This window comes from Ursus arctos, unplaced genomic scaffold, assembly GCF_023065955.2.
Source record: "Ursus arctos isolate Adak ecotype North America unplaced genomic scaffold, UrsArc2.0 scaffold_1, whole genome shotgun sequence".
Classification (NCBI taxonomy): Eukaryota; Metazoa; Chordata; class Mammalia; order Carnivora; family Ursidae; genus Ursus; species Ursus arctos.
This window is the reverse complement of record NW_026622763.1, coordinates 60,758,037-60,779,632: the sequence shown is the minus strand read 5'-3', so window position 1 is coordinate 60,779,632 and position 21,596 is coordinate 60,758,037. Positions and strand designations below refer to the sequence as shown.

At 35.0% G+C, this 21,596-nt stretch overlaps 1 protein-coding gene across 6 annotated transcripts in view; it reads right to left on the bottom strand.

Annotated features, from left to right (window-relative positions):
- Positions 1-252: 252 nt before the first annotated feature.
- The window catches only part of DNAJC10 (DnaJ heat shock protein family (Hsp40) member C10), a 59,463-nt gene continuing 38,119 nt past the window's right edge, over positions 253-21,596 (bottom strand). For 3 of the 6 annotated variants that reach the window (XM_044381352.3, XM_057303257.1, XM_057303255.1), the window contains 11 exons: positions 20,258-20,372; positions 12,468-12,595; positions 12,039-12,155; positions 8,591-8,692; positions 7,814-7,969; positions 6,838-6,965; positions 5,718-5,771; positions 5,328-5,475; positions 3,246-3,365; positions 1,417-1,521; positions 253-375 (listed from right to left, as the gene is read on the bottom strand). In XM_044381352.3, coding sequence (XP_044237287.2) covers positions 364-375; positions 1,417-1,521; positions 3,246-3,365; positions 5,328-5,475; positions 5,718-5,771; positions 6,838-6,965; positions 7,814-7,969; positions 8,591-8,692; positions 12,039-12,155; positions 12,468-12,595; positions 20,258-20,372 — 1,185 coding nt within the window. In that variant the 3' untranslated portion in view covers positions 253-363. The remainder of the gene's footprint in view (positions 376-1,416; positions 1,522-3,245; positions 3,366-5,327; positions 5,476-5,717; positions 5,772-6,837; positions 6,966-7,813; positions 7,970-8,590; positions 8,693-12,038; positions 12,156-12,467; positions 12,596-20,257; positions 20,373-21,596) is intronic. The other 3 variants (XM_048214558.2, XM_057303264.1, XM_057303271.1) reach the window with 1 other exon arrangement.

The window sequence follows — 21,596 nt, the reverse complement described above, 5'->3', positions numbered from 1 at the left end:
CTTAACATCATTTCCAAGGGTCCATAATCTATGGCCCAGGAACTGAATGTGGCTTGTGGCCTGTTTGTGTATGGCCCTGAGCTAAGAATGGTTTTTGCATTTTTTAAAGGGTTGTAAACAAAAACAGGTATATGACAACTGTATATGGTCTACAAAGCCTAAAATCTTTACAATCTGGCCTTTTACAGAAAAAGCTTGCAGACCCTTCATTTATACCAGTGTTGTATAGAATTCAGACAGTGCAATTACAAGTCCAAGATAATGTTCATTTATTCCCACCAAGAATGGAGTAACATCCTAAATAGACGCCTTCTGATGTCATTGGTTAGAATTCCTTTTCTCTTTTCTTCATCTTCAACATCATTAAAGTTCATCCTACAATAATGTAAAAGTGATTGAAAGAAAAAGTATGAATCTATATTAAAATGTTGATTATAGTATTTTACCTTTCAAATATAATTAATGGATCACTGTATGAAATATACCTTGCCTAACTGTAACAATGGAAAAGGGTATCTCTTAGTTCTTACCTGTCCATGCAGATACTACTAATTTTACTTAAATAGTCATATTGGTATGTTTTTTACCTTAATTTCAATTATGATATTCTGGTTTATGACTAATAACATTTTCTACTTCAAACCTTTAACTTGAGATCAAGAGTCACACTTTAAAACCTCTCGAGGAAGCTAACATAGTAAAATATCGGAAAAATATTTTTGTAAACCCAAGAAACTAAAGATTTATAACTCTCAAAACAGGATGTAAGGCTTCTATGCTGGAGTCTGCAGTTCTAATATGGTTCTATAAAGCCAGACATCTCTAGCCCTCTCCAGAATCTGTGCTGTTCTTTTTTGTCCTTCTTTCACCTTACAGGGAAAGAATCCAAAAAAACCCTCATACGTGATTTTATTAAATTCCACTCAGCAGTCCAGCATTCATGGACTCTTTGGTCTGTTTTTAAGTATGTCCTAGAATGACAATGATTTAAAAAAGGGAAAAAAGAACAGTTCTTTCACAGAATAGCAAAGGGGTTGCACTGCCTCTTGATAGATAAAAATTCAAGGAGGGGCCAAGATGAATATGGTTCCAATACATCCTGACTCTACCAGAAGAAAATTTGCTACTATACAAAAAGTTTTATGAGGCTCCAGTATATTTATTCCCAAGTCAATGCTTTATTTATATTTGAACATAATTTAAATAATTTATGGCCATAGTTCACTATTTTAAATGGTTTTACTTGTCCAAATTTCTAAGCTTATCAGTGTATACAGACTGATTCTCATATTTTTCCAAATTAAGAAACTTCAACTTTACTATTTTTTGAAGTCTTCATTATACCTGTTTATTGATAGATATGTACAGTAAGAATAGATAATGTTTGCCAAAGTCAGCTCTAGATTTAGTCCTTACCTTCTCTCTCTTTCCATGATTTTGGAGATTTTCCAATTTTTCATATATTAAGGTAGCAATCTCTTTTGCATCTCTGGCATCTATTTGCTCTCCCCAAATATTTCTCTAAAATTAAAAACACTGCTCTTATAATCTTTTAGGTATCTAATTTAAAAATGCCATTTCCACTTAAGAAATTTGATGACCTATTCCTTAAAAGTTCTAAATGTTTGAAACTCAAATTCCTTCAAGGAAATAATGCTGCAAAAGCAGTTAACTCATAATTTAAATACACTATTGTTATGGGAACATGTAAAATAATTCCTTGGAAAAACGTATTGCTAACTCCAATTGCCTTAAAACAACTCAGTTGTAAAGAAAAGACATCCCCCATTGGACTCAAATCATTTTAATCTAATACAAATCACAGACACAGTTAAAACCTTGACCAACAACAACACTGGAAAGTAATGTATGTTTCCTGGTTCTCATCTGCTCACAGCAGGAAGGTGGCTGAAAAGCAGGGAAGGGGGTAGGCCAATAGATCAGGCTTGCTTATCTTGGATCTGGAGTCATTTATTTCCTTCTTCCTGGAAGGAACTCCACATTATGTTAGGATCTTGCTTTTGTGTGTTACTGCCCACCTGAGTTGTACTGCTGTTTACCACAATCATTATTCTGCTTTGGTTTTCAAATCTGGCCTGGTCTTCTGGGCTTCTCTAGACACATGGTAACATCATCTTTTCAAACAGCTCCTTCTATGGCCAGATTAATTCTGTGACTGCTCATTATATTGATACTTCCCTAACATCATTCTACGTCAGTGAAGACCCCTATCCACGTCACCCATTTCTCAGCTGTTCTGAGAATCGAAGTTGAGTCAGTGATTCTAAAGGAATGAAAATTCAGGTACTGGTATAAGCTCCTTTACTCTCATTTAGTTCTGCTTACTCCAGGCTGTTCTTAAGACAGACTTAACCTCTTTGACAAATCAACACCCTTCACTGAAAAATCTAGATGACAATACTAGACTTCTAAATTCATCTTCCAATTTCATTATTTAATTCCAAAATATAATTTCTAATAAGAGATCTTAAGCTGATGTTCTTTCTCAAAAAGTATAAAAATATTTGAAATTACTTATTTCAAATGTTTTACCAGGCAACATGAATATATGGCAAATCCTTATTTAATTACAGTTCTATTGTCAAAAATGTCATGCTTTTTACTCAGGATAGCAAAAGTCATGAGTACTTTCAGTTAGCAATTATATTAGTTGAAAGATATATGCATTTATATAAATGACCATAGGGGTTATCACCTGAATTTTAAGACCCATCAGATGTCTAGTTTTCTTTTTGGGGAAAACAAACAAACATAGTGGCCCAGAGAAGGGAGTAATAACCAAACCAAGGAACCCTAACTTTTATTTTATAGTCTAAATCACTAATAAATACTTCTCAAGATAAATGTTCTGGTACTAGTCTATTTCAAAAATATTATAATAGTATTTTAATTTTTTTCCTTTCCTGGAAAAATAATTGTAATGGTAATATAAGTTATTTTTCTAAAAGTAGGAAATATAGAACTTCACAGAAAATAATTACCTTAAATTCTCTACTCACAGAAAACTACTAAAAATTTTAGGGCAGTGAATCATATCAACTTTGAGACAGAAAATCCTTTTAAAATCACTTGATGCATATTACTGAAGCTTCTTTTTACATATACAAATAAAATAAAAAATGAAAAAGGAAGAAAAAGCTAATAAAAAAAATTCAGACTAATAACAAATCTTTTCCACCTGGTCTGCTAAAGGAAAGGCACATATAGGAAGGCCTTGTACGTACCTTTGCTCTTTCGTAGGGAAAAAATTTAACAGTTGGATAGGCTCTGATACCAGCTTTCTGGCAGGTTTGCGCATAAGCCTGACAGTCTACTTTTCCAGCTTTCACTTTTCCTTTAATCATCTGAAAAGAGAGAAATATGGTTTGCTATTCTCTGTGGCATAAATTATTTGGCAAGGATACTAAAATTTTCAACTCTATAATTTTTAAGACTTGTTTTAAAAACTTAAGCTTTCCTCCTTTCCATCCTAATAAGATTGCTTCCAACTTTTTACTGGCTCTTTAAATGCCATTTACCCAGAACCACCTCTCCAAGAGCAAATACACTCTTCATCTTATCAAGAAAAGCTCCTTCCTGGTACCCGCACCTTGTCAGTCACACCACAAACACCTCAGATTCTGCCCTCACCTGCCTTCTTCCTTTCTCTGGTCTCTCATGCTGAGGTAGCACTCTGCATTTTGTGGAAGGCTGACAACTACACTGCAGCCTCCAGTTCCTCTGACTTGCTCTTCAGGGTATAATCTTTCTCACACTGAATAACTTTCTGCTATATTCAAGATATGGTTGTGTTACAAAATATGCTAAGTTTTCAGTATACAAAGGGAGTAAAAACATTTTCTTAGAATTACTACAGAAAAGGAAGAAAGCATAAGAGAAGAGGATATAGTAAGTGGAAAATGAATAACCTCTTATTTGAAGGAAATGCAATAACTAAAATAATGTTATGACTCCTGGGAGCTCTGAAATCCCTTTGCTAGAGAAATCTCCATGGCTTGGGATTGAAAATTGTTTTAGGCTGGTGAAACTGGAGCTTTCTCATTCTAGTGAGTGTTTTATAGCCCCTGGCAAAGGTCCTTGAAGCAAGGAAGCTAACAATCTGGATTAGCTAATGAGCAGGATGATGGTGACAGAAACAAAAAAAAACTCAGATTGTATTCAGTTTATGCATTCAGTTAAGTTTTACAAGCATTTACTGAGTTAGACAAGACCTGTAAAACTTGCCCTCAAGAAGCTCAGTCTTATGGAGAAGACAGTCAACTAAATATTTAACATCCACTGTGTAAATTCACCAATGGAGTACAAGGTACCAAAGTGAACTGACTGAGGACAGAGGACAGTACACACAGAAGTACCAACTGAAGCTGGGTTTGTAGGACAAGGAGAAAAAGATTCAGATGACCAAGGTAAGGAAAAGGTATTTTATTTTTTAAAGATTTTTATTTATTTGAGAGCGAGAGAGAGCAAGAGAGCACAAGCAGTGTGAAGGGCAGAGGAAGAAGCAGACTTCTCACTGAGCAGGGTGCCCAATGTGGGACTTGATCCTGGGACTCTGGGATCACTACCTGAGCCGAAGGCAGATGCTTAACTGACTGAGCCACCCAGGCGCCAGGGAAAGGCATCTTAGAGAGATGGAACAGCATGTGCTTGTTCAACAAACCTCGTTCACAAAACTTTGTTGTGCCTGAACCGTAAAGTGTGGGGTAGGGACAGAGATAAAGCTAAAGAGGTAGGAAGGGTCCCATCAGAGACCCACAATCAAGGATGCAAGTCCAGAAACTTGTTCACAGGAAGCCTGAGAAGGGAGTATTGCAGAAAGATGATCAGGGCAGAACTGAAGGCAGCCGACTGGAAACATGAAAGTAGCTCAAAGGCACACATGAGATGGTGAGGGCTTGAACGGAGAGGCTAGCAGAGGAGATGGAGATGACAGATTTGAAAGCATTTAAGAGACAGAACTGACAGGATCTATGATGGCCTGGCAAGCAGCAGAGTAATGGTGGAAAGGAAAGAACTAGGGAACAAGCAAAAGAGGTGAGGTGTCTGGCTGTTATGGTTAGGTAGATGTCATCAAGCAAGACAGAGATGTTAGCTAAAAGCATTAAAGAAGGAAGAAATCTGCAAAGATTATAGTCCGAGAAATGAAATGGAGTTCTAAAAAATTCACAGGAAACTTCTAAGAGAATTATATTTAAAATATAATTATAGCTGATCATCTTATCTAATTTTTAAATAACTGTTATTTTATCTAATTATTAAAACATGCATGTGACTACAACTTATTTAAGTAGACAGACAAGACTTACCCTAGCCAAGAGCTCAAACTCTGGAGCAAAATTTTGGCAAGGTCCACACCAAGGAGCATAGAAATCAACCACCCAATGATTTTTCCCTTGTATAACTTTTTCATTGAAGGTCTGAGGTGTTAGATCTATGGATGCTTGAGGTAAAAATCTGTGGCAAGGGATCAAAATTGTTTTAAATTATATGAAACCAAAGCAAGCATCTAAAATATAATATTGCAAAAGTTTCTAAGTTAAAAATGACTTCAAAGTTATCTTGGTAAATTGTAATTCTTTATTAAGTAATTTAAAGTGCTACAGCCTTAACTCACAATAAATATAACTACAGACATAAGAGGAAGGTAAATAGCACTGAATGTATTTTATACAATGATGCATATTTTGATTACTCACCCTAGGCCCCAAATTCTCAGGGAATAAGCATCTCTATTCCAACCATTGTAACTACTGAAAGAAGAAAAAATATGTAAGTTGTAAATACTATTTGGATATGTTCAGAAAACCATCTCTCTGCAGCAATTTAGAAGTTTAACTTTTACCATTTCCCTTCTCAGATACACCTAGCTATAAATGCTACTTACAGGGCTTCCCAAATACATGTTTCTCTAGTCTCGATGTTTTTTTTTTTTTCGTGCTCCGGACAGCCCTGAATGTCTAGCTGCCCGCTGGACATCTCCTATAGACACATGGGAATGGTAATAATACTCCGAATGTCCAAGACTTCAGTTTCAGAACCTTTACTCTGGTCATTATGTCTGTCAAATTCCTATGTACTTTTTAAGACCCATGTCAAAAGCCACCTCATAAACACAGCCTTTCATGATTTCCTCTCACAGCTGTGATCCTTTCCTCCTTTGCAATCCGTGGATATCTCTTATATTCTGCCTTGCACTTGAGTTTTCTACCTCAAATGCCGTGTGGTGTTACAGAAACAGGATGGGCACTGACACAGATGGGGCTGAATCCTCAATCACAAACCTTTAGCAGCTGTGTAACTTGACAAAGTTATTTAAGGTCTATTAATCAGTTTTCTTACTTGTAATAGGACAAAGGGCAATAATTCTTATTTCTCAGGGTATATGTGAGGACTAATGGGAATAATGTGAGCAAAGGATCTAGTATAGTACGTGAAACCAAATACTGACTTACTAAATGTTAGTACTGCCTCTGTTTATCTTCTTCTCTACTAGTGTGCCAGCTTCATGAACATTGGGATCATTCAATTCTTTTTTCATCTTCAGAGGTTCTCATTAGCACACGATCTTAAAACATGGTGGGCTCCCCAAAAATATTTGTTGGGCTTTTATTCAGTTAACTTTTTTTTTTTTTAAAAGAAGCTTATTTATTTAAGTAATCTCTACACCCAACGTGGGGCTCAAACTCATGACCCTAAGATCAAGAGTCACATGGTCTTCTGACTGACCCAGCCAAGCACCCCTAAGATAAGTTTTAAATTTTAACTGTTTAAATAAATGGTTATAACAAAAGTCTTTAAATTTTAGGCAACACTTACTGATAAGCGTTATTTGATTTTGGAGGGAAAAATCTTATCTCAGGGTATCTCCGAACATTTTCTTGGGCACAAAACGAATGATACTGTTGGCAGTCTACACTGCCCACATTGATCAGTCCAGTTAATGTCTATAAAAGAGAAAAAGGAGATAAACAGATCAAAGTGATTAGAATAAAGTTACCTCCATTAACTATTTATGTTTACAATAGAAAAATTACCACTGTGACATGGTTATTATATTATTTATCAGTGATTTTCACCAAATAAAAAAATGGGTAAGGGTTTAAAACATAGTAGAACACTTACAGTAATGAACTGAAAATGTAATGTTGTAGTTAAGACCTTAAGACAATTATTGCAGATTAAACAACAGATTTCATTCATGTTCTATGTGGGGGGAAAACTAGGTATTTCTAAAATTTAGTGTTAGAAACAAGGAACTAATGAAGGTCTCTGCAATGGTATTTCAAAGTTATTCTTCAAATAGAGATCTGCATTGCAGCACACAGACTCATGCCCAAATTTTAAAATTTTACTGAAAAGGACACAAAATTGCATTATCTTACATGTTACGATACTAGAAATCACTTTTAATTCTTTGTTCACTTTTTCTTAGAAATATAAAATAGTGATTTCATTTTCCATCATTCTCATATTTAAGTAACTTTTCCAATCTTTCATGATTTATAACACTATGTCTATTTGTACAGAAAATAAAGGAATTTTTGGGTTGACTACGGCAGAAATTTGGTCAGATATGTAACAAGCAAGTGACATAGCAAAAAAAAAAAAAAAAAAAAAAAAGGGTAGATTATTCTATACCATTCACCCAATTAGAAAGAAATAGGGTTGAAATCTAACTGGTATAATTTGAACTGTTATAAGCAATAACCTAGAGGTGGGTTCATCTCAGTTTCAAAATAGTTCTGTTAAATACACATTGATGCTGCATGTTAAGATTTAAAATAAACTATACCCGGGCCATTCTTTTCCATTCTGGCATGAGGACTTGACATGGATGACACCACGGAGAATAGAAATCAACCATCCACACTTCGTCATGTTTTCTCTGTTTAACTAGTTCATTAAAAGTTGTGGGTGTCAGGGAGATCACTGAAGGATTCATAAGATCCTAAAGAGAATATAACTTTCATTATAACAGATATACAAAGGTGTTCATATATTCTTGGCAAATTGTTGTCACTTAGAGAAGTTTCTGTTTCCGAATAATCAAAAGATACTTATGGATATTTAAAAGACAATCTATAGTGAATTATTTTAAAAAGGAAGAAATTATTCCTAGTTAAGTTTGGACTTTGCCCATCAACTTTCTCAAATCAAGGTATATTTTTTTCTTATTTCTATGTATCATTAAAATCATCTTAGGTAGGGAATAGAAGCAACTTTATTTAAGGTGACAGCAGATGGGGCAAAAAGTTCTAAGAGGTGCCCAGATGTCTACACAGGCCATATAGTTCTGTTCCAGAACCAATGATTGGGTTGGAAATGATCCTTTAATTATTAATGGAAAGTCTATTATCCTATTTTCCTGACAGTCTGACTGGAGATACTGCTCAACCTCCCTATCAGCTCACTTGCTCCAAATGCTGTTTTAATAAAGCTTCAGTCTACCATGATGCGGTAATACTAACAAAGATGTTAGCTTCACTGGGGAAAAAAAGAAAAAAAAACAAACCCAAAACTATTTAAAAATAATTTACCTCTGTAATTTACAATACTATAAATTAAATACCTCTATGAATTCCAAGATCTGTTCAGCTGAGTGATGTCCTTCATATTCATGAACATTGGACTGGTTGAAAACCACTGTTGTTGGATAAGCCTGAATGTTATACTGTTAGGAATGAGAATACAAATGAAAGATTTTATGCATTTTATCTATTGGTTTCAAATTTATAACCAGCTTGCTTTTAAGTAACAATAATAACATTTAAAAAAACCATCGCTAAACTGCTGGTAACTGAAAAATTTTAGCCTGGCCAAATTTGGCAAAGAAAATGGATTCACAGTTGCATTGATAAATGACCCTTTTTTATAGCTAGTCCATTAGCCATAAAATCCATGGGCAATGAAACACTGAAGTGCGCATAGCCGTAATATGGCTAATTATGAGCATGGGCCCTTTTGACTCTCCTGAACCAAAATGGATAAGGCTGTAAAGAGCAGGCTAATCTCTGGCTTGAGTCTTTCTGAAACCACAGTAATGCTCCAATTTGTCTAGCAGAAGAAAATAAAGGAAACAAAGCAAGGATAAAGAAATTAATAATGCGTACATAACCATATTTTAACTTAAGGAATTATGACTCATGTCAAGAATATGGTCACCTTTTATTCTTCATTCAAGATAGCTTTTATGGTACAAATACTGTAATTTCCTCCTCAGAATTAACATAAACCTTGGCCCAGGAAGCACTTCTTTGAAGTTTTAATTTTTATTTTTCTAAAAGTTATAAGGATATCTATGTGAATTTACTGTAGCTGATCTTTGCAACCATAAAGTTAACAAGCACTCTGCAGCAAACTGGAATCTTTGACTAGGATTCAAAAATAATTTTAGCAAAAATGCTGGAAATATTTATCAAACTTCTGTAAAATGAGGGTAAATGCAAATAACTCATTAGGTATGACTGTTTTGTTAACCTACTTAGTGTTTAGCATGTGTTGGGCACCTTTTTAGCACTTAAACATGTAGTTTCTTTTCTTAAAAGATTTTATTTATTTGAGAGACAGAGAGAGACTCTGAAGCAGATTCCATGCCCAGCGCAGAACCTGACACAGGGCTCAATCCCATGACCGAAAGATCACCACCTGTGCCGAAACCAAGAATCTGACGCTTAATCGACTGAGCTACCCAGGCGCCCCTTAAACATATAGTTTCTAATCTATTCTGCACAACTCTATTCAGAAGCTAAAATTATCACATCAACTTTATAGATGAGAAAATGGAGGTATTGACAGGCTATGTGACTTGGTCAAGGTCCACCAATTAGTAATGACTCCTGGCCTCTATTTCAGGTGACACCACAGTTTTAAATCCTTAATTTTACTCAATTATCTAAAGGATAGTTAATAGTTTACATAAAAAGTAGAAAAACTAAAAATTCAAATTAAGATAATTACTATTTGTAACATTGTTTGTATCTTGCTTAGCATCTTTTCAATGTCACATACAAGACATTCAAAACCAAAGATCTTATTTTAGTTTTTAAACACAGTTAAATGAAATTTCAAACAGAATGAAGAGAGAAACCATCTAACAAATACCCACATATCCCTTCTCAATATTTAAGGAAGTTTAACTTCTTTGCCACACTGGCAGATTGCTTAAGTTCTTTTTCTTGATCCCATTTCCTTTCCTCCCTGAAAGTAGGAGCAATCGATAGCCTTAAATAAGTATATATCCAATCCACTAATGTTTTTATACTTTTGTGACATGCATATGTATCCCTGGCCAGTACAGTGAAATGTTGGAGCATTAGAAAATTTCTTGTAATTCTATCATACTCTGTAAACTATTCTGCAACTTGCTTTTGTCATCTTATAATGTATTTTTAAGACTTACCCCTGCTGGTAAAGATAGATCTAGTTTTAAATGCTCTATGGTATTCCACTATGTGACTGCATAATTTATCCATATACTTGCTATTGTCAGATTTATAAATTTTTGTTAGTTTGATGGGTTAATTTAATGGACTGTTGTAATTTGTACTTTTTTGATGGCTAGTGAAGTGTAAGATTTTTTATGTTTGCTGGATTTCTTTTTCTAAAAAAAAAGTCTCAAATTATTTTATCTATTTAAAAAAACTGACTTGTAGTCAAATATTCTGGCAGTAAGGTTTTCTGTCAGTTACATATGCTGTAAATATTTAGTCTGTTGTCTTAACTTCATAGCGTCTTTTTCTTCAGCAATAGTTTTAACATTTAATGTAGTCAAAATCATTCACATTAATTTTTACCTTGTGTATGTGGGCTGAGAAAGTCTTCCTCATACAGATGCCATAAGGATTTCACTCTACATTAACTTGTTTTTAAAACCTATCATTGTCTTTTCCTTCCTTTTCCCCCATTTTTCTTTTTCTTTTTAAAAAAGTTTGCCTTCATAAAATACTTAAAATATAAACAAAAGCAGGCGGCAACAAACTTGCATGTACTCTTGTAGCCACAATAATCATCCACTCATGGGCACACTTATACTCCCTCCCAACTCTACTCCTATAACAAGATTATTTTAAAGCAAATTCCAGATGATTTTATCATTTCATCCATATTTCTGTATACTTAAAATATAAGGACTTTCCCCCAAGTGTAACGACACTGTCCTTTTTTATACCTAAAAATGAACAATTCCTGATAATTATCGGATACCCTGTCAGTGATCCAATTTCCCCAATTAGCGCTTGCTCATTCTTTTGGAGTTGGTTTGGCATCCAAATGAGACTTAAACATTGCATTGATTGATATGTCTCTTGAGTCTCTTTCATCTCTTTTCCCACCTTTCAGTGTATCTGACCAATAAATTAGGTGTTTTTCTTATAAGATCGATCCTCTACATGCTGGGACTTGCAGATTTCATGTCCATGGTGTCACTTAACATGTTCCTCTATACTGATTCCCTACACACGGACAGATCTCAAGGTGTGATTTGATTTAGGTTTTAGAGACTTGTTCCCAGAATATCTTTTAAGTGGCATTACATATTTTCATGACAAGACATACAATTTCTAGTTATTCCTGGAATTGAAGAATGAATATTAATTAACCTAAGAAAATATTTTTATGTAAACAAAGGTTCAAAAAGCTTGTTCATTTAAAAAATTTCCATCTACTAACTATACTTAGAAGACAATTATGAGGAAAACCTGAGAATCAAACTACATTCTGCCAAAAGGTAATATTGAGTCAAAAATTATAAAGATTTTAAATAATGGAAAAATCATGTACTTTATCAAGTAAACTAAACATTTTCCCAAGTTTGATAAGTAAGACCATGTCTACATTCAACTATTTATGTTGTCTATTCATGTTCTAATCCAGTCATAATTTTATAACATTTTGTTGAAATTGATTAAATAATTACTACTCTAAATGTAGACATACATTTTGAAATAGAGACCTTTGTCAGTGTAACTTAAAAACTATTTTACAAAAGTGTTAATTAGAACAAGTTATTTTGTACATACCATGTTACAGAGTCCCTCGTGAACTGTACAATCCAGAGTACCAAACTTAAGCTGACCGTAAAGATGCTTTGATGCTTTTCGTAACTCTGGCAATAAAGCTCGACATGGTGGACACCACTATGAAAGAAAAAATATTCATAAGCACTGAGCTAAATGAAACAAAAAACCACATTTCTACAACAAGCAATATATACTAAGTAACATAAACCATACTTAGTGGCAAATCTTATGCGTGTGTGTGTGTGTGTGTGTGTGTGTACTTAATCCTTGGAGGGGCAAGTATATCCCCGCTCTCTTAGAAGCAATACGTGATAGGGGCCAAAACTGAGTAACACAATTTTGGTACTCATGGTTCAAGACTATCTAGAAAATGTCTTTTTGCTATGATAAGAGAAAATCTGACAACACTGACAGATAAAAATAACTTACTGGGGCAAAAAAATCAACAAGCCACGGTTCCTTGTCATTGGCAGGAAAATTTTGAGGTCCAAGTGTGGTAACGTGAGAATTAACACTTTCTTTGGCAAAGGCAAGTATATCATATAGAATCTTCTTTCCTTTGAAATTGAATAAAAGAAAAGTTAAAATCCACATTCTGCCTTTCTATCCACAGAAACATTTCAAAGTTTTTATACTTAATAAAGAAATGAAGATAAACTTATTGAACACATTGGTTTTGGTGAGGGTCTAGTGTTCTGTATACTATATGTAAACAGGTTTGCTCTGCCAGGAGTACCTTTCTTATATGCTTCTGTTTCTTGGAAGACCTATCTTTGCAACGTTCCTTCATCCTCAGAGGCAGAGTAACCACTTCTTTTCAGTACTTGTGTTCTTTATGCTTACCTGAACTACTTCCGTGGCCCAACTATTAAATCTGTTTCTTCAAACTCGACCTTCCTTATGAATTCAAAACCTGTATTACCAACTGCCCAATGAAAATATTCACGTGGATGTCATACGAACATTTCAAATATATTAAAACTGAAGTTGAGGTATTTTCCCGTGACCTTGCTCCTTTTCTCACCTTCCCTATCTTGGCAATGGCATAATCATCTACTACGTGGATGAACACAGTGAGACCTTAGAGAATAAATAAAGAAAAAAATATCTAAAAAATGAGTCAGGGCCAAAGAATACAATAACTGACACTAAAAACACACTAGAGAGAATCAACAGCAGATTAGAAGCAGCATAATGGACCAGGGATCTGGAAGATAGAGTTGAGGAAATCCCCCAGGCTGAACAGCAAAAAGAAGAGAATAAAAAATGAGTATAGGTTAGGTTAAGGGACCTCTAGGACAGCATCAAGCATACTAATATTGACATTATAGAAGTTTCAGAAGGAGAAAAAAGAGAATAAAAGGCAGAAAACTTATTTGAGGAAATCAGAGCTGAAAAACTTCCCTAACCAGGGGAAGGAAGCAGATACACAGATTTAGGAAGCCCGGAGAAGACCAAACAAGAATTCAAGTAAATTCACATCCAGACACATTTTTAAGATGTCAAAACTAAAGAGAAAGAGAAAATCTTAAAAGCAGCAAGAGCCATGCCAACTAGTTACATACAAGAGTACCCCCACATGATTATAAGCTGATTTTTCAGCAAAAACATAGGCCAGAAAGGAGTAGCATGATATAATCAAAGTGCCAAAAGGAAAAATTCTACAACCAAGAATACCCCACCCAACAAAGTTATCGTTCAGAATTGAAGGACAGCGAGCTGCCCAGGCAAACAAAAGTTAAAGGAGTTCATCACCACTAAAGCAGCCTTAAAAGAAATGTAAGCAGAAGAGAAATGGCCATTAAAGTTAGAAGTTATGAAACAACAAAAAAATCACTGGTAATGGCAAACATTGGTAAACATGTAGGAAAGGTAGTGGATCAATCACTTATAAGGGTAGTATGAAGTTTAAAGAGAAAAGCAGTAAAATCTGTATCTACCATAATTAGCTATGGGATATGCAAAATAAAAAGATGTAAAATAAGATGTCAAAAAAGTCAGCAGGGAGAATAAAATGTCATGCTTTTAAAATGCATTCAAACCTAAGTGACACTCAACTGAAAATACTACATACATAGATTGTTATAGGTGAACCTAATTGTAACCAAAAATCTATGACAGATGCACAAAAAACAAAGAAATCAGATATAACACTAAAGAAAGTCATCAAATCACAAGAGAAGAAAGGAACAGAGAAGAACACAAAACCACCAGAAAATAATGAAGAAAATGGCAATACATACCTATCATCAGTAAGTACCTTAAACGTAAATGAACCAAATGTTCCAAACAAAAGACACTGGGTGGCTGAATGGATAACAAAAGCAAACAAAACGAAACCCCCTCTATAGGCTACCTATAAAAACCTCACTTAAGATGTAAGGGCATACACAGACTGAAAGCGAAGGGATGATAGAAGATATTCCATGCAAATGGAAATATAAAGAAAACTAGACTAGCAATACGTATAACAGACAAAACAGACTTTACAACAAAGACTGTAATAAGAGACAAAGACGGACATTACATAATGATAAAGGGATCAATTCAACAAGAGGAAATAATTATAAGTATCTATAAATATCAACATAGGAGCACCTAATATGTAGAGCAAGTATTAACTGACATAACGGGAGAAAGTGACAGTAATACAATAATAACGGGACATTAACACTTCACATACATCAATGGATGATAGATCATTCAGACAAAAAAATCAAGAAGAAAACAGTAACCTTCAACAACACATTAGACCAGTTTGACCTAATATATATAGAACATTCCTTTCGAAAACAGAATACACATTCCTTTCAGGGGCACATGGGACACTCTCCAAGATCAAGTTAGGCCACATGAAAATACCTTATGGCAAAAATCAAACACAAAGTTCCAAATCTATGGAACCCACCTAAAGCAGTTTTAAGAGGCAAGTTTAGGGGTGCCTGGGTGGCTCAGTGGGTTAAGTGTCTGCCTTCAGCTCAGATTATCACAGGGTTCCTGGATTACGCCCAGCATCTGGCTCCCTGCTCAGCGGGGAGTCTGCTTCTCCCTCTGCCTCCCCCTCCCCCCCATGTTCTCTCTCTCACTCCCTCACTCTCTCAAATAAATACATAAATACAATCTTTTAAAAAATCAGAGGCAAGTTTATAGAGATACAGGCCCACCTCAGGAAACATGAAAAATCTCAATCTAATCTTACATCTTGAACTAGAAAAAGAAGAAATAAAGTCCCAAGTTAATAGAAGGAAAAGATCAGTGTGCTTCTCCCTCTGCCTCTTCCCCACCCCCCTCGTGTTCTCTCTTACTCCCTCACTCTCTTAAATAAATAAATAAATAAATAAATAAATAAATAAATAAATAAATAAAATCTTCAAAAAAAATCCGAGGCAAGTTTATAGAGATACAGGCCTACCTCAGGAAACAAGAAAAATCTCAATCTAACCCTACATCTTAAAGGAACTAGAAAAAGAAGAAATAAACTCCCAATAGAAGGAAAAAATAAAAATCAGAGCAGAAATAAAGGACTCTCAAAACTAATAGAACGAATCAACTCAGTGAAATAACAGGATACAAAATTAATATACAGAAATCTGCTTTTGTTTTTTTTTTTTTTTGAGGGCAGGGAGGGGCAGAGGGAGAATCTTAAGCAGGTTCCACATCCAGCATGGAGCACAAAGTGGGGCTCAATCTCACAACCCTGAGATCATGATCTGAGCTGAAATCAAGAGTCCGATGCTTAACTGACTGAGCCACCCAAGCACCCCAAGAGCTGGACACTTAACTGACTGAACCGCCCAGGTTCCTCAATATGTGCTATTTCTATACTCTAATATCAAACTATCAGAGAAATTATGAAAACAATCCCATTTATAATTGTATCAAGAAGGACAAAATACCTAGGAATAAATGTAACCAAGAAGATAAAAGACCTGTACTCTGAAAACTATAAGATGTTGAAGAAACTGAAGAGGACACAAATAAATGGAAAGATATACAGTGTTCATAGATTGGAAGGATTAATGTTATTAAAATGTCTATACGATCTCTAAAAATCTACATATTCAATGCAATCCCTATCAAAACATCAATGGCATTTTTTACAGAATTAGAACACATTATCTTAAGATTTGTATGGAACCACAAAAGACCAAGAAGAATCAAAGCAATCATGAAAAAAGAGAACAAAGCCAGAGGTATTGTGCTCCCTGATTTCAAGATACACCATAAAGCTATAATAATCTAAACACTATGGTATTGGCACAAAAACACACACAGATCAATGGAACAGAATAGAGAGCCAGAATAAACCCACACTTATACGGTCAATCTGTGACAAAGGAGATAAGAACATACAATGGGGAAAAAGACAGTCTCTTCAATAAAGGGTACTGGGAAAATGAGAGCTATGTGCAAAAGAATAAAACTGGACCACCTTCTTATACCATATACAAAAATCAATTTAAAACATATAACGGACCTAAATACAAGACCTGAAACCACGACTCCTAAAAGAAAACACAGGCAGAAAAATCTTGGACATCCGTCTTACCAATATCTATAAAAAACAAAATGAATGAAGAAGCAAAACAAAATAAAACAACAAACTCAGATATACAGAGAACTGGTGATTGCCTGAGGAGAGGGAGGTGGGACAAAGGGTGAAACAGTTAAGGGGATTAAGAGGTACAAACTTCCAGTTACAAATAAACCAGTTACAAATAAACAAGTCACAAGAGTGTAAAGTATAGCACAGGGAATGCAGTCAATAATAACATAACTTTATATGGTGACAGATGGTAAGCAAACATCATGGTGATCATTCTGTAATGTACATATAAAAGGGAATTATTATATAGTACACCTGAAACTGATACTGTATTCCAATCATACTTCAACGAAAAAAATTTTTTAAATACTTAAAGAAATCAGGAAAGTCAAAGAAAAATGACATGAGACTGTCAATTTTACCAAAGGACGATAACAGAGTAAATGAAGGAGGTGATGAACTGGAAATAAGGCAGCAAACACAGGGCGGGGGGGAAATCGGAATTATTTCAGAGACAAAAGAACAGAACCCCATTATTCAAGTGTGGTCATTTTTAGTACTTTTAGGAGATAGTACAGTTTAGTGCTGGTATAATCCTAGGCTTTGGAGTCAGACATATTTGGATACGAAATCTACCTTGACTAGTTACTAGTTGTTGATCATAGGTAAATAATTATCCTGAGCCGCTGTTTTCTCCCTTGGTAGGCTGTTGTGAAGATAAAAACAGAAAGGGAGAAGTATGTGAAGCCTTTAGAAAAACATCTGACTTGTAGAAAGTACTAAATAAACAGGAGTTACCCTTAGGTTCATCTTGCCAAGACTTTGCTCACATAGTTCCTTCGGCTTAGCCTCACTTCTTGATTTTCTCTATTTGCTTTGAGAAACTGAGCATTCAAATGTAATCTCAATTCAAATATCATCTCTGGATCTATACTACACATAGGTCTAATTTATTCATACTGGCCATTACAATGTTTTTCATATTGTCTTATCTCCTTCTGTCAACCCCACCAGATGATACTTTAAATTTTTTTTTTAAAGATTTTACTTATTTATTCATGAGAGATAGAGAGGCAGAGAGAGGCAGAGGCAGAAGCAGGCTCCCCACTGAGCAGGGAGCCTGATGCAGGACTTGATCCCAGGACCCCGGGATCATGACCTGAGCTGAAGGCAGACGCTTAACCAAATAAGCCACCCAGGCACCCTGATATTTTAAATTTCTTAAGAGAACTTTGCATTTCTAAGCACATAACATCAGTCGATATCTGTTATTCACTTAGCTGTGTTATAGCTAGTAGTCTGTGTGTTTCTTTTGCTACATTTGACCCTTTTCAGGACAGGGACTACAAGGTATCCCAAATCCTCATAATTGCAACTGTACTTACATGAAGGCAGAGCTAAAATCCCACACAAGCTGAAATGTAAAAATGTAATTATAAATTCAAGTGAGATAAAAGTAGCCACAGAAATATTTAATAGTCTAGTGGAGGAAAAATCTGGAAAGTGTCCCTGGCTGAGATGCTAGTCTGGCACACTGGAAATGGAAACCATAGGTGTTGCTTACTTCTGTTAATAAGACCCCTAAATTTTTATTAACCTGATATGTCACCAGCATTCTTGCTGAAACACTAATCAAAATAGTGAGCAGAAAAAAGTTAATTATTTTAAAAAGAAGAGAATAAAATAACTAAATAAAATTCAAAAAATCTTTCTCCAAAAGGAACCCAAAAGTGAAGTTATTTACAGTAAGTATATCATATAAAACAAGGTAAAAATAACCATGAAAGACCCCAAACAGCTAAAGTGATCTTGAAAAAGAAGAACAAATCTAGATATCATGCTCCCTGATTTCAAGATATAGGACAAAGCTATAGTAAATACGACAAAATTGTATGGCACAAAAACACACACTTAGGTCAATGGGACACAACAGAGACCCCAGATATAAACCCATGCTTACACAGTCAATTAACCTTTGACAAAGGAAGCAAGATTATACAATGAGGAAAAGAGAGTCTCCTCAGTAAACGGTGCTAGGAAAATGGTAAGCTACATGCAAAAGAATGAAATTCAACCACTTTCTTACACCATACACAAAAATAAACTCAAAAGGGATCAAAGACCTAAATGTGAAACCTGAAACCAAAGAAGTCCTATAAGAAAACATAGGTAGTAACTTCTGACATTGGCCTTAGCAACAATTTTTCCAGACCTGTCTCCTCAGGTAAGGGAAACAAAAGCAAAAATAAACTATCAGGACTACACCAAAATAAAAAATTTTTGCACATTGAAGGAAACAATCAAAAAAAGAAAAGGCGCACACTGAAGGAAACAATCAAAAAAAGAAAAGGCAACCTACTGAATGGGAGAAGATATTTTCAAATGATATTTTTTTTTTTTTTTTAAACTTTATATATAGGGATAGAGAGAGTGTGTGTGTGAGCCAGGGGTGAGGGGCAGAGGGAGAGAATCTTCAAGCAGACTCCCCGCTGAGCACGGAGCCCAATGAGGGACTCGATCTCACAACCCATGAGATCATGACCTAAGCCAAAACCTAGAGTCAGACGTCCAACAAACTGAGCCACCTAGGTGTCCCGAGAAGGAGAGAGAATCTTGAACAGGCTCCACGCTCACCCAGGGCTCGATCTCATGACCCCTGAGATCATGATTTGAGTCAAAATTAAGAGTTGGACACTTAAATAACTGAGCCATCCAGCCGCCCCTTGAATGATACATCTAATGTCATCAGGGAAAAGCAAATCAAAACCACATGAGCTATTATTACCTTATACTTGTCAGAACACCTAACAACAAAAAGATAAATAGCCAGAGTTGGCAAGGATGTAGAGAAAAAGAACTCTCACTCATGTACTGTTGATGGGAATATAAATTGGTGCAGCGACTGTGGAAAACAGTAGAGCGGTTCCTCAAAAAATTAAAAATGCCATACAATCCAGTAATCCACAACTGAGTATTTACCCAAAGAAAACTACAAAACTAATTTGAGACGATATATGCACCCCTATGTTTACTGCAGCATTATTTACAGTAGCCAAGATACGGAAACAACACAAGTATCCCCTGATAGATGGATAAAGAAGATGTGTGTATATACACAGACATACACATACACACAAATGGAGTATTATTACTCAGCCATGAAAAAGAATAAGATCTTGCCATTTGTGACAATATGGATGGATCTAGAATGTATGATGCTAAGTGAAATAAGTCTGAGAAGACAAACATCATATGATTTCACTTATGTGTGGAATCTGAAAAACAAAACAAAATAGAAGCAGACTCATAAATATAGAGAACTGGTGGTTACTGGAGGGGAGAGTGATGGTGGGATGGGCAAAATGGATGAAATGGCACGGGAGTTACAGGCTTCCAGCTATGGAATGAATAAGTCATGGAGCTGAAAGGTACAGCATAGGAATATAGTCCATGGTACTATTAATAGCATCATATGATGACAGATGGTCACTACACCTGTGGTGAGCACAGCATAATGTACAGAGTTGTGGAATCACTGTTGTACACCTGAAACTAATATAACACTGTGTCAACTACAATTAAAGAATTAAAAAAAAAAACAGGGTAAAAAATACAATTACAAAATTACTATTTGAAAATAAATATAAATTTTACCATTTTTTTTCCTTCTTACCATGATGAATTTCATATTCTTTGGTTCCTTGTCCTTTAAATACTGCTAGACATGGCTGAAACACATACAGATTACTACAGATGTCTGGTGCAGAGGAACAGTCAAACTTGCCAACCTAAAGTAGAAAATTTAATTTGATGAAAACAAAATCATATGCATTCATTTTTAAATATTCATAAAGGAATGACATTGCTCTAACAATAGTTTCTAAACAGAAATTAACTGGCCATGAAAATAAAAGATAGAAATAATTAATTTATGTTTAACACTGAAACTCACTTTAGTTAAGAAAAAAGAAGAGCCTTCTAGAGAGTTCAAAAACCTGAGAAAAAATTTTCCAGAAAACAGTAAATTGTTTAAGAAATCTACTCTTTTGGGCACCTGGGTGGCTCAGTAGGTTAAGTGTCTGCCTTTGGCTCAGGTCATGATCCCAAGGTCTTAGGATTGAGCCCTGCATGGGGCTCCCTGTTCTGGGGTGGGGTGGGGTGGGGGGGATGGGCTGCTTCTCCCTATCCCTCTCCATCTGCCTGCTGCTCCCCCTGCTGTGCTCTCTCTCAAATAAATAAAATCTAAAAAAAAAAAAAAAAGTTTAAGAAATCCACTCTTCTAAAAATATAGAGGATATTTATATAAGCTTGAATGGGGGAGAGAGAAAACTTTTTCAGACCCTAGAAGCAGAAATAATAAAGCAAAGGCTGACAATTTCAAACACTGTAAAGGAAAATAGCATAAAGAATACTAAGAGGGAAATGATAAACCAAGAAAAAACATCTGAGGATTTCAAAGGATCCATGTCTTTTTATCCAAGAAATAAAAGATGAACATCCTATCGGAAGAAAGAAAATGGGCCAGAGACAGAAAATAGAGAAGAATTATGATTTGTTAATAATCACAAAAAAATTTTCAACCCCACTAGGAAGCAAATAAATGAAAATGAATATTATTAACATATCACTTTTGGTCTATCAGAATGGTGATTAAACAAATAATACCAAGGTTGGCACAGGTGTGGAGAAATGGTTACTGACACGTTGTAAGAATATAAAATGATATAAACATTCTGGCGGACACTAGTAAAGAGGACAATTTAAGAAAAAACACAATCTTGTTTAAAATTCTTCATACTATATTTTTATAGTATGTATTTTTGATATAAAAAAATAATGGAAACAATGTTGGTAAAAGAGGATTTGTTAAACAATTATGGTGTAACCATATAGTGAAATACTACCTAGACTTTAGGGAGGATGATACCTCTAGGATGATAAACATCTACATCATATATGTTTAATAATGTATTTAATATATTTATATATATGTATATATTTATCGTCTCTAA